The sequence below is a fragment of the Budorcas taxicolor genome, chromosome 6 (assembly GCF_023091745.1).
Source record: "Budorcas taxicolor isolate Tak-1 chromosome 6, Takin1.1, whole genome shotgun sequence".
NCBI classification, from domain to species: Eukaryota; Metazoa; Chordata; class Mammalia; order Artiodactyla; family Bovidae; genus Budorcas; species Budorcas taxicolor.
The window spans coordinates 20,347,766-20,361,615 of NC_068915.1; the positions used below are offsets into that span (position 1 = coordinate 20,347,766).

Below are 13,850 nucleotides of genomic sequence, written 5' to 3' on the forward strand. Positions count from 1 at the left end.
AGAATCTGACTCCAACGCAGAGTCGATCAATGCAGATCAACCCAGGTTCAATCTCTGGGTCAGGAAGATGCCCTGGAGTAGGAAATGGCAACCCACTCCAGCATTCTTACCTGGAGAATTCCATAGATAGAGGAACCTGGTGGGCTATAGTCCATGGGGTTGCAAAGTGTCAGACAGAACTGAGCAAACACTCACTTTTTATCACAAAATAACATGAAGAAGTTTCATGTCACAAAATAGAGTAAAGCAAATTACAGTTCCACCTTGAACAAGTCAAGGAGTGAAATACTTCTTTAACTTGCTGCCATGCCGTAAAAACACTAAGCACTTTAGTTGTTGTTAGGGGAAAGCTTTCAGTCTTTCACCATTACTCATGTTAGCTTTAGGTTTTTCATCTATGCCCTTTATTAGGCTGAGAAATTTTCCTTCTATGGATGTTAAATCTTGTCAAATGCCTTTTCTCTGTTGAGATATTGTTTCCCCCAATATGTTGGTTAATACAGTGAATCACATTGATTGATCTTTGACTGTTAAATGAACGTTTGTTCCTGAAATAAACTCCATTTGATCATGATGTATTATTCCTTTTACACTAGTATTGGATGTATTTGCATGAAATTTTGTTAAGAACTTTCATATTAATATTCATGAAGATCATTGGATTTTATTTTTTCTTTAATGTCCTTGTCTGATTTTAGTATCAGGATATTTCCAGTCTCATAGAAGGAATTGGGAAGTATTTACTTCTTGGCTATTTTCTAGAAGAATTTCCATGATTATCTCTTTCTTAAATAACGGGTGAAATTTGTAAGGGAAATCATTTGGGTTTGGAGTTTTCTTTTTGAGAAAGTTTTCACTTATAATTTCTTTAATAGACACAGAAGTATTTGTGGTATTTATTTTCTTTCTTAAAATTTATTTTTAATTGGAGGATAATTGCTTTAGAATATTGTGTTGGCTTCTGCCATACAACAATGTGAATCAGTCATAAATATACATATATCCCCACCCTTCCCCAACCCCACACCCATCCTAGCCCTCTACATTGTCACAGAGTACTGCGTTGAGCTCCTTGTGTTATACAGCAACTTCCCATTAGCTATCTATTTTACATATGGTAATGTATATGACTTACTTCACTCTGTGTAATAGGCTCTAGGTTCATCCACCTCACTAGAACTGACTCAAATGTGTTCATTTTTATGGCTGAGTAATATTCCATTGTATATATGTACCACAACTTTCTTATCCATTCATCTGTCAATGGACATCTAGGTTTCTTCCATGTCCTATTTATTTTTTCTTTAGTAAGCTTTGGTAATTTGCGCCTTTTAAGGACTTTGTTCATCTAAGTCATTGATTCTATTTTCATAAAGTTTTGATAATGTTTTCTATTATTAATTTGTAGGATCTACAGTAATTTCTCATCTCTAATTCTTGATATTGACAATTTGTACCTTCTATTTTTTTCTTGATTAAACTGACTTAAAGAAATAGTTTTTGGCTTCACTGATATATTTTGTTTTGTGCATTCTATCTTATTGATTTCTGTTCTTAACTTCTGCTTTTCTTTCCTTCTGTTTCTTAGAAGGCTAAGAGTGCTCCTTTTCTCCAAGTTTCGGGGGTAGAAGATCACTGATTTGAGGCTTTATACTCTTCTGATATAACTGTTCGATGCTATAAATCTTTCTTTAAGCAAGGCTTCATAGTTGCATCCCACAAATTTAAATGCCACATCTTCATTTTCATTCAGTTTGAAATAGTTTCTTTGTTGAGATTTGTGATTTCTACTTTGTAGGGTCAGAGAACATACTTTGTGACTTTTAAATTTACTGATAGTTAATATTCTGGATCACCAAACAATTATCTTGGTAAATCATCCTTGTACACTTGAAATTAATGTTAACTCTGTCATTGTGTGGGGAGTTTTATACATGTCAATAACATCAATTTGGTTAAAAGTGCTGTTCACGTCTTCTGTTTCCTTATTAATTTTCTGTCCACTTGTTCTAATAGTCATTGAGAAAGATATACTGAAAATTGATTGCGGTTGGAGATTTCTTAGTTCTATCAGTTTTTGTTTAATATAATTTGAAGCTATTTATTATATGCATAGTTAGGATTATGTTCTCTTGCTAACTTGACCTTTTTATCACTATGAAATGATCTTGATAATATTCTATGGCATGAAATCTACCTTGCTATTAATATCACTCCAGCTTTTGGTTGACATTAGTACAATATTTCTTGGTTCCTGCTTTTTAAAATCATAATTGTTTTACATCAGTGTGATTATTCAATATCACAAGCTCTACCTTTTAAGTTGGGAGTGGTAAAAAAATTTACTTTTGATGTGCTTTTTTAATATTGCTGGGATTAAATATACCATATGCTATTTGTTTTATATTTGTTTTATCTTTGGTTCCATATTTTTAAAAATGCTTTGGGATTCTATTCTCATTTCTTTACTGGGGGACTATGCACTTTTTTTAGTGGCTGCTTATTTTAAAGTTTATAGTGTAGTGTAATAATTTATCCATATAGTATTATATTATTCCATATATAAGAATCTTACAACCATATACTTCCAATTCCCCAGTTTCTGCACTTTTACATGTTATGAGCCTTAAACTACATTTTAAATATATTTTAAAACAGCAAATTATCTTTTAAAGAAAAAATTTTAAATAAGGGGAAGAAGTTTTCTTAAATATCCACTATTTATGATGTCTTCATTCCTTTTTGTCAATCCAGATTTCTCTCTAGTTTCTTTCTATCAGAGGGCTTCCTTGAACATCTCTGCAGTGTTAGTCTGCTGGTGGCAAATTGTTTCAGCTTTGGTAGGTCTGAAAAAAAATTTTTATTTTGCCTTCAGTTTTTAGAGTCTTTACCAATTTCAAGGTTGATAGTTTTATTTTTTTTCCCCAGTACTTTAAAGATGTTTCTCCTATCTTTTTTTCTTGCATTTTTCTATGTCTATGATCATTTTTTCTCTATAAATAATATCTTTTCTTTCCCCTCCTCCATCTGCTCTTCATGTTATTGATTTTAATGTGACTTTATGTAGCATTCTTTGTTAATCTCCCCCCCTCACACACACAACCTCTATTTGGGGCTTGCTGAGCTTCTTCTAGGATCAATGGGTTTATTGTGTGAGTACATGGCCATTATATTTTAAAATATTCTCTGTCCTCTTTCTGGGATTCTAATTACATATATATTAGGGTAATAATACTGTGCCATAGGCATTTGATCAATTCATTTTATTTTTCAATTTCGCTTTTCCTCTTTCACATTGGGACATTTCTATCACCACATATTCAGGCTCACTAATCTGCTGTTAATTCCATCTACTCTATTTTTTATTCACATATATGTTTTTCATCTCTAGAAGTTCAGTATGGGTCTGATGTCTTCTTCAGTTCAGTTCAGTCACTCAGTCGTGTCCGACTCTTTGCGGCCCCGTGAATCGCAGCATGCCAGGCCTCCCTGTCCATCACCAACTCCTGGAGTTCACTCAGACTCACGTCCATCAAGTCAGTGATGCCATCCAGCCATCTCATCCTCTGTCGTCCCTTCTCCTCCTGCCTCCAATCCCTCCCAGCATCAGAGTCTTTTCCAATGAGTCAACTCTTTGCATGAGGTGGCCAAAATATTGGAGTTTCAGCTTTAGCATTATTCCTTCCAAAGAATACCCAGGACTGATCTCCTGTAGAATGGACTGGTTGGATCTCCTTGCAGTCCAAGGGACTCTCAAGAGTCTTCTCCAATACCACAGTTCAAAAGCATCAATTCTTCAGCGCTCAGCTTTCTTCACAGTCCAACTCTCACATCCATACATGACCACTGGAAAAACCATAGCCTTGACTAGGGACCTTTGTTGGCAAAGTAATGTCTCTGCTTTTGAATATTCTATCTAGGTTGGTCATAACTTTTCTTCCAAGGAGTAAGCATCTTTTAATTTCATGGCTGCAGTCACCATCTAGAGTGATTTTGGAGCCCCCAAAAATAAAGTCTGACACTGTTTCCACTGTTTCCCCATCTATTTCCCATGAAGTGATGGGACCAGATGCCATGATCTTCCTTTTCTGAATGTTGAGCTTTAAGCCAACTTTTTCACTCTCCTCTTTCATCAAGAGGCTTTTTAGTTCCTCTTCACTTTCTGCCATAAGGGTGGTGTCATCCGCATATCTGAGGTTATTGATATTTTTCCTGGCAATCTTGATTCCACCTTGTGCTTCTTCTTAGCCGTTTCTAAAGTCATGCTCATAGTTTCCTCTATTGTCTTAAGCAAATGAAATATTAGCAATTTTAATGTCCTTGTCAATATATTCTTATCATATATCATTTCTGGAACTATTTCTGTTGATTGCTCCCTATCCCTGCCCCCTGCCCCCAATTATGGATCATGTTTTCTAATTTCTTTGTATACCTGGTAATTTTTGACGAGTTACTATACACTATTAATTCTATCTAAAAATTTTTTTTTGTTCTGAGATGCTGTTATATGTGTGTACTCAGTTGTGTCTGACTCTTTTTGACCCCATGGACTATAGCCTGCCAGTCCATGGAATTTCCCAGGCAAGAATACTGGAGTGGGTTGCCATTTCCTCCTCCAGGGGATCTTCCTGACCCAGGGGTCAAACCCACATCTCTTGCATCTCCTGCATTGGCAGATGGTTTCTTTGCCACTGTGCCATCTGGGAAAACCACCCCCCCAACCCCATTAAGTTTGTTGGAATCAGTTTGATCCTTTCAAGTCTTGCTTTTAAACATTATTAGATGGAACCAGAACAGCCTAATCTACTTCTGTTACCAAGGCCAGCAAATTCTAAATACTTAATATCTTTCATGTTAGGGTATCTTTTCCTTCTGGATGGTATTAACAATAACTATTCCAAGTCCTGTATAAAATCAAAGGATTGTTTTGCCCCTTTGGATGATTCTTTCCATGGCCCTGGTAATCTCTTCATGTGCATGCAACATTCAGTATACAGCTGAAGACTCTACAGATCTCTGGAGCTCTTCTCAATGAAACATTCTCCTCTTTGGGACTCTGAATTGTGAATTCCAGCACTTTTACCAAATTCTGAACTTCGTATCCTAACACAGAGAAAACCATGGCATCTGTGTAGGTTCCTCTTTCCTGCCTGAAGCCTAATGTGCTCTTTAGGAAGTGAGTTGGGGTAATTGTAGTTTACCTTTTAAAATTCCCTTCTCTCTACTGTTAGTACCTTGAGTTTCTTATTGTCTTATATCTAAAAACTACTGTTTTGTGTATTTTTTCTTTTTTTAAAATGTGAGAAAGTAAATCAGTTTCTGTTAATCCACCATGGCTAGAAGCTGAAGTCATAACATGATAAAGTTTGTGATGGTTTGAATATTTATTTACTATTAGGCTTATACAGCATTTTTGAGAGACTGGCTAAAGGTAAATGACCACTCTATTTCACAAACCACAAACAGTGGTTTGTGACTATTTAGTCCATGCTGTGGTCTAGTTAGCTTTATTCTGTTCCTTGAATAAAAATGATACAAAATCTAGTTGGTTTTTAGACTTATGCCATCTTATAAGAAACACCATGCAGGAGTCTGTAAATGAATTACTGGAAATTAATCTGTCTGGAAGACAATTCTAAGTGGATGACTTTCTGATGGTGTAAAGCTGTGCTGTTCAATTTGCTGGCTAGCAGCCACATGTGGCAATTTAAATCTGAATTAATTAAAATGGGAATTTCATTAAATCAATTGCACTATCCACATATCACGTATTCAGTAACCACATGTAGCTAGTAACTACCATTCTAAACAGTCTAGACAGGAAATATTTCCACTGTCATAGAAAGTTCTCTTGGTCTAAAATGTCATCTCCACACCTGATGAAAGCCCATGATTTTAAGATTTAAGCCCGCTAATTCAGGCCTAAACTTTAGTGGTAAGATAATCATAGAAAAGACAGCGAAATACAAATCTATTGGCAGATATGAAGGTGTATTTAAATTAAGAAAATATAGTCTTATATCATGGAGCTGACAGAAGAAATGCTGTGAAGACCCAATGAAGCTTAACTTTGGCAATAAGACTTTATGAAATCCAGGACTAAAGCAAGGAAAAACATGCATATGTGAGAAATAAAGGTATTATATTCAATTGGGGAAAAGGAGGCAAAGACCAAATGACAGACATTGGCAGCATCCATAACTTTTATGTTTTACATATTCTGTAGGAAACAATCACATGGTTGTTTTTCAGATCTCTAAACCACGTGAAGACATATGGATAAATATTTCCAATAGTACCTACCATGAAATTTTAAAAAAACATCTTATTCATTCTTAGCCATTAGATGATTTAGTTTACATAGATATTACATCTATTTTTTAATGTATGAATGTATATATGTATTTTATGGTGGTAAGAACACAACATGAGAGCTACAATTTTAGAAAATGTTTAAATTTAAATTTGTTGATTATAGGTACAATTATACAGTAGATCTCTAGACATTATTGGTCGTGCTTAACCAAAACTTTATGCCAACTGATTAGGCTCCTTTGTCCATGGCATTTCCCAAGCAAGAATGCTGGAGTGGGTTGCCAGTTCTCCAGGGGATCTTCCTGACCCAGGGATCAAACCTGGGTCTCCTGCATTGGCAAGCAGATTCTTTACCACTGAGCTACCAGGGAAGCCCGTAGTACATCTACACATTTGCTCATATACAAATACTCAAACACATCTAAGGGACTATATATAATCATAATCACGTTGTTATATCTTAAAAATCTGAGGCTCCTTCGTATTTTAGATATTCCAGGTTTAGGAAATGCATAAAATACTCCAAACACAAACAGAGGAGAATATAGATGCTTAGATAATCGTGTTTGTATGATACAGTCTATAGTAAGAATCAAAGGAGTAAGGTGAACATCAATGCTTGTTGTTCTGTCCCATTCCTCAGTTAAATCCATTTGATTAATAACCCCTATAAAAAATTCATTTAATAGAAAATGGCCAAACTTGAAATCTAGCAATATAGACTCAATTCATTGTCTTTTTATAGCTTGATTTATTGTGTTGCTTACCCAGAGCTGTTTTACAACAGTATCAAGCCATTCCTTATACTTTCCTGTGACACTGATTAAAACAAGTAAGGTTGTAAAATAACAATATTAACCCCACTGTTATTAACCGCATTTAAAACAGTCATATATACATCTCTAAAAGTCTAGGTGTGACATGCTGCTGCTGCTGCTAAGTCGCTTCAGTCGTGTCCGAGGTGTGACATAAAACAACTTATAAAGAGACAATCATTAAAGTTGCCCTCTTTGCTACTTAAAAAAAAAAGTGAATTGGGGTTTGAGGAAAATGGTGACGTCCACATGTTAAAGAATAGCTAAATTGTTAATTAGAATTGGTCCCCTGTCTCTGCTGTGTAGACCAATCTAGTCCCCTTAGAGTCTTTAACATTGTTAAGTATTGCAAATAACAATGTTTGCAAAAGTGTTGCCCTTCACACTTCCATATATCCCCGCTGCATACTCTGAATACCTTCTCATCACCGCCAGCTTTCCCCCGTCCATCAGTCTTCCTCTTCCTCTTAAATCTTTAACCTCTCCTATTCCATTGTTCCTACCCCCCCCCCAGCCCTTTCTTCAGTGGTTTCTCTTCCTCCACTCACCCCTAAATGGTTAAATGTCAAAATCATTAACCCCTTTCCATCTTTATAATCTCCACTCTGACAAATTGTATTTACTACTAACTACTTCCTACATTTTGGTAACTCCCACAGTGCTAACTTGGATTTTTTTTCTGATTGTTTTTCTAATTATCCTAGAAATATGTCAGATCTAACATGTCCAAAACGACATTTATCTTCTTATGTCCTCCAAACTTAATTTTCTTCACTGATTCCTAATACTAATTAATAACCACCTAAGCCAGATATTTGGTGGATCCTCAAATTCTCTTTTGCTCATCTTCAAATCCACTTTGTCACTATGAGTTCCACCTCAAATATTTCATATATTTATTTCATTTTATCACTGCTATTTTGTTAAATTAGGACCTTAACATGTCTTGCCCAATGGCTGTAATAGTTTACTTCTCTAATCTTCCACTAATCTAAGCTATATTTCATTTATTTGGCTTGAGTAGCCATATAGAGTTAAAACACTTCACTCTCACCACTTCCCTGGTGGCTCAGACAGTAAAAAATCTGCTGGAAATGTGGGAGACAGGCTTGATCCCTGGGTCAGGTAGATCCCCTGGAGGAGGTCATGGCAACCCACTCCAGTATTCTTGCCTGGGGAATCCCATGGACAGAGGAGCCTGGTGGGCTACAGTCTATGGGGGTGCAAAGAGTTAGACACAGCTGAGCAACTAACACTCACTTTCAACCTTATAGAGTTAAACTGCTTCACTCTCATTTTCCCCAATATACACTTAGAACACACCCCAGTGATAGGCCTCTTGTCTATAAGATTTTAAAGTTCAAAGATCTTTGTATAGTCTCCAAGGCCATTTATGACCTTACAGCTTTCCTCTACTCAGGGAGAAGCTTTTTTTCCTTCAGAAATGTGTGCATACCTCTATCCCAGCTGTTATCCTTTTTTTCTGTAGTTGGCATTTTACATTTCTCCTCTAAAGAAGGAGTTTATTGAAACTGTGTAGACTTCATGGTCTTTCACCTCCTTCATGAGCATCTCTAAACAAACCACCAAGCCTTCCATATAGGCACAACCTGGCACACACTTAGAAAATAGGGGGAAACTAGCAAAATCTAATATATCTCATCACATGTATATACACTTACAAAGTGGTACACGCATAGCTTTATATGTATAGACTTGCTATGAAAACAGTTAACAGGTGGCTAACAGGTGGTTGGAACTATAGTTTGAATCATATAATTTAATTAACCACTATAGCCTGTCTATAGAGATAAAATTATCCATATGAGAACAAGATTAGTAAGTAAAACAGCTTGTGAGCCTTAAAAACTCATTATCTTTACAGATTAAAAGACCAGAAATATGCTCTTTTGGACGGTATAATTTTCATTTATCAAAAACAGAACATTACAGTGGCTTCAACAATTCAGAAGAGAAAAAAGTTAGATAAAAGAAAAACATTGCTTCAAAACTATTTCTGGAAAGACAGGTAGGTCATCAATAATGAGTAAGTAAAGCATCTCAATAACTGTCAATCATTGCTTAAACTCACCTGATTATTGTATGCATCAGGTGCAAGTTTCTTGTACGTTGGTGCCATAAGAGTGGACAGGTTTTGTAAATGCGACTCCAGTTTCTCTTCCTGTATAAAATGAACAATTCTGCATATTAAATTCCAAATCCATTCTATCTATATATGAAAGGTGATTAATTAGATTTTTCCCCCTACATCTTAGATCCAAATCACTATATATAGTACCTCTTATTAAATAACTGCCATCTTAACACACTGAGTGAAAAGCGTAGACCATTTATAACCTGTTTTTGTTTGTGTTGTTAAATGTGTACCACTTTGTTATTTTAATAAGATTAATCAATCTTATACTTTGCATGCATTTTATTAATATATGTCTATACTAGTAGTAGATTAGGAGAATGAGGCCATTTAAAAGGTCACATTCTCTACTCCCTCCAGTTAGTGGCCAAGGAAGATGAGGGATTTGTTTGGTTTAACCTATTTCCAATCTTTATATTTTTAAATGGTTATAAAAATAGCATTTCAAAATTTGAAATGATATCTCCATAGAACTAAAAATCACTAGGTGATTCAAATATGAATAAAACTCCACAAACTATAATGTGGTATATGTGAAAAATTTTGTAAAGTTTAAAAGAGGAAAAATGTTTAGTTACATTCCCTCCCCCCCCACAAAGAATATGCTTTTTTAAATGCTAGGTGATAATAGTCCATTGTTCCATTCATACCTAGATGTTCTCATTTCACATTGATATTTCTCTAAAAACCTTGGGAGATTTAACCAGCTGGCAGAAAAACGTTTGTATTTCAGAAGGTGAGGAGATTTCTTACTGAAGCCCTCCTATCTGATAGACAGAGGATGTTACTAGCCATCCCTTGGATTTGGTTTACATGAAACACAGGAATAAATATTTATGAAGTAGTGGTGAAAAAGCTCTCCGTGAAAAATTAAAGTGGAAGGCAGCATGCAAATTTGCTATTCATTAGGTTTATTAAAGAGTTGGATGTTTTTCTTTATGAAAAGAGGACATCTAACACATTAATACAGCTTATTAAAATATTATGATTCTATGAAAAAATTTATCGTGACTTGAAGAGCTTTGGCACTTTTTAAAATTTCCGATTACCATTATAATTACAAATAATAGGGATAACACATTTTTCAATTAGAGGGACATGTAAAAATTATTACATCAATAGTATAGATATCTATTTCAATTGCATCTAAAATTTGAAAGAAAACTATACTGTGTACAGATTCACTAAAAATTTTATCATATTTGAACACTAAACATACTGAGGTTTTCCAATTATTCAGTTAACATCCCCTAGAACACAAGCTACCCAAAAGTTGTTAAATTTCATACCAGTTTACAAGTTATATTTTGAGAAATTGATAGTCCAGAGAAAGGACAAACCCAGTGATGTCAATGAGAAATCAGAGTTCATTTATTTCAACTACACTTTTATATTAAAATCTAAGTATGTTTTAGTTACTTGAATGCACTTATCATAGTAACATTAAATCATCACATCTCATGGGCTGAAAAGGTGAATAGAAATGGTCTTTTATGAATGTGGCCGTCACAAACATGGCTTCTATAATTCAGGTTTAAAAGATGAAAGTTTTAAAAGTCAAGTATTAATAATTTTAATATGGAAATGACAGCTGTGTAAAACTCAAATTAATATAAAAGACAAAGAATAAAAAGACATAAGCATAAAGAGTTTGTGTTGCTCAAACCCTATTACTTTGGTATCACATGGTTGTTATCATGCATAATTTTATAAAATATTATTATGTGTGTCTACAGTTTAGCCAAAATTTTATTGATCCATCTTTGAGATGAAATTCTCTCTGCTAATGAGAGTTTAGCAGAGTATATCGTATTATTCATTTCATCTGTGTTCACCAATTCTCCATGAAAAATAAACAGATTATACATCAGGAAGTAAACAAACCTCTTTTGGGTCATCCCCAAGCAGCTTAAATTTTCTTGGGATCTTGCTTCTGGCAAACTTACATCCATTGTAGTACATGCTCCATGAACAACCAAAAGAAAAGGAGGCACCACAGGTGTCTGGGTCCAGCCCCTGACAGGCACAGGTTCTCCTGAGAAAGCAAAGAACCAAGTTCAGGACTATGGGTAGCACTGACTGGGCCATCAATCTCATATTCTGGGTATCTACATTCCAAAATGGGTGCAAATTAATTTCAAAACTCTAACTTTATATTCAGCTGTGCCACAATCAAATGAGAAAATAACTATTTCAACTGACTCAAAAAGACCATTTAAACAAACATTTTATTGCAGTATAAACTGGAGAAAAGTACACATGATTTTATAGCTTGCAATCACTCACAAATGAAACATACCCATGTGGCACTTAAACTAAGAAACAAAACATCCACTTGCACCTTCAAAACCCCATCCTTTCAGGCACTGTCCTCCTAACAGTAACTTCTATCACAAGAGATGAGTTTTGCCTATCTTTACACTGTATGTGTGCCTCTGCCTGGGCCCATACACTCAGGCATGTCCGACTTGTTGCGATTCCATGGACTGTAGCCTGCCAGGCTCCTCTGTCCATGAGATTCTCCAGGTAAGAATACTGGAGTAGGTTGCCATTTCTTTCTCCAGGGGATCTTCCTGATGCAGGGATCGAATCTGAGTCTCCTGCATTGGCAGGCAAATTCTTTACCACTGAAGCACGAGGGAAACCCTTTATACTATATATACACTATTATGTCCATTGTGCTTAGTCACTCAATTGTGTCTAAATCTTTGTGATTCCATGGACTGCAGCCTGCCAGTATCCTCTTCCCATGGAATTCTCCAGGCAAAAATACTGGAGAGAGTTGCCACTCCCTTCCCCAGGGGATCTTCCCGACCCAGGGATTAAACCCAGATCTCCTGCACTGCCAGGGGATTCTCTACCAACTGAGCCACTAAGGAAGCTCTTTATACAGTAGATACTGTAAACCTACTGAATTTAGTGTGTATGCATGTGTATATGTATGTGAAAGTGATATAAAAGTGAAAAAGTATGTGTGTGTGTATATATATAGTTTTGCCCATTTTCCTTCTATGTATAGTATAGATCACACATACATTTATATATACACACACACAAACACATATACATAGTTTTGACTATTTTTATACTACATGTAAAGAAAAGGCAGAGGAACCAGAGATCAAATTGCCAACATCCGTTAGAGCATCGAAAAAGCAAGAGAGTTCCAGAAAAACATCTACTTCTGCTTTACTGACTATGGCAAAGCCTTTGACTGTGTGGATCACAACAAACTGTAAAAAATTCTGAAAGAAATGGGAATACCAGACCACCTTACCTACCTCCTGAGAAATCTGTACGCAGGTCAAGAAGCAACAGTTAGAACTGACCATGAAACAACAGACTGGTTCCAAATCGGGAAAGGAGAACATCAAGACCGTATACTGTCACCCTGCTTATTCAACTTATATGAAGAGCACATCATGTGAAATGCCAGGCTGGATGAAGCACAAGCTGGAATCAAGACTGTTGGGAGGATTTTCAATAACCTCAGATATGCAGATGACACCACCCTTATGGCAGAAAGTGAAGAGCTAAAGAGCCTCTTGATAAACGTGAAAGAGGAAGAGTGAAAAAGTTGGCTTAAAACTCAACATTCAGAAAACTAAGATCATAGCATTCGGTCTCATCATTTCATGGCAAATAGATGGGGAAACAATGGAAAGAGTGACAGACATTATTTTTGGGGGCTCCAAAATCACTGCAGATAGTGACTGCAGCCATGATATTAAAAGACGCTTGCTCTGTGGAAGAAAAGCTACGACCAACCTAGATAGCATATTAAGAAGCAGAGACATTACTTCATCAACAAAGGTCCATCTAGTCAAAGCTATGGTTTTTCCAGTAGTCATACATGGATGTGAGAGTTGGACTGTAAAGAAACCTGAGCGTTGAAGAATTGATGCTTTTGAACTATGTGTTGGAGAAGACTCTTGAGAGTCCCTTGGACTGCAAGGAGAGTCAACCAGTCCATTCTAAAAGAAATCAGTCCTGAATATTCATTGGAAGGACTGATGCTGAAGCAGAAACTCCAGTACTTTGGCCACCTGATTCGAAGAACTGATTCATTTGAAAAGACCTGATGCTGGTAAAGATTGAAGGTGGGAGGAGAGGGGGATGACAGAGGATGAGATGGTTGGATGGCATCACTGACTCGATGGACATGACTTTGAGTAAGCTCTGGGAGTTGGTGATGGACAGGAAAGCCTGGAGTGCTGCAGCCCATGGGGTCGCAAAGAGTCAGACACAACTGAGAGACTGAACTGAACTGACACTACATGTAGTATGCTATATTATCCTGTAGTATAAGAATAGAAATGTGTGTATGTATATTATACACATACATATATAACATACACAGGTACATGCAATTATTTAGTATAAGCTTATCTGTGTCTTTTCTTCAACATTTTTTGGATGTTACAACTGTATTGTTACATGTAGTTTTACCATATTTACATGCATACAGTTTTCAGTTGTATAAATATGCCACAAATTAACCATTCCAACACAGATGGGCCTTTGAGTGCCTTCTAGTTTTTGGCTAAAATATAGTACTGTGGCTT

The 13,850-nt window shown here is 35.9% G+C and overlaps 1 protein-coding gene across 1 annotated transcript in view; it reads right to left on the bottom strand.

Annotated features, from left to right (window-relative positions):
• TET2 (tet methylcytosine dioxygenase 2) overlaps positions 1-13,850 on the bottom strand; it is a 40,270-nt gene that overhangs the window by 9,136 nt on the left and 17,284 nt on the right. Inside the window, exons 5-6 of the mRNA XM_052642158.1 lie at positions 11,170-11,320; positions 9,223-9,312 (exon numbers count right to left, since the gene is read on the bottom strand). Of these exons, the coding sequence (XP_052498118.1) occupies positions 9,223-9,312; positions 11,170-11,320 (241 nt within the window). The remainder of the gene's footprint in view (positions 1-9,222; positions 9,313-11,169; positions 11,321-13,850) is intronic.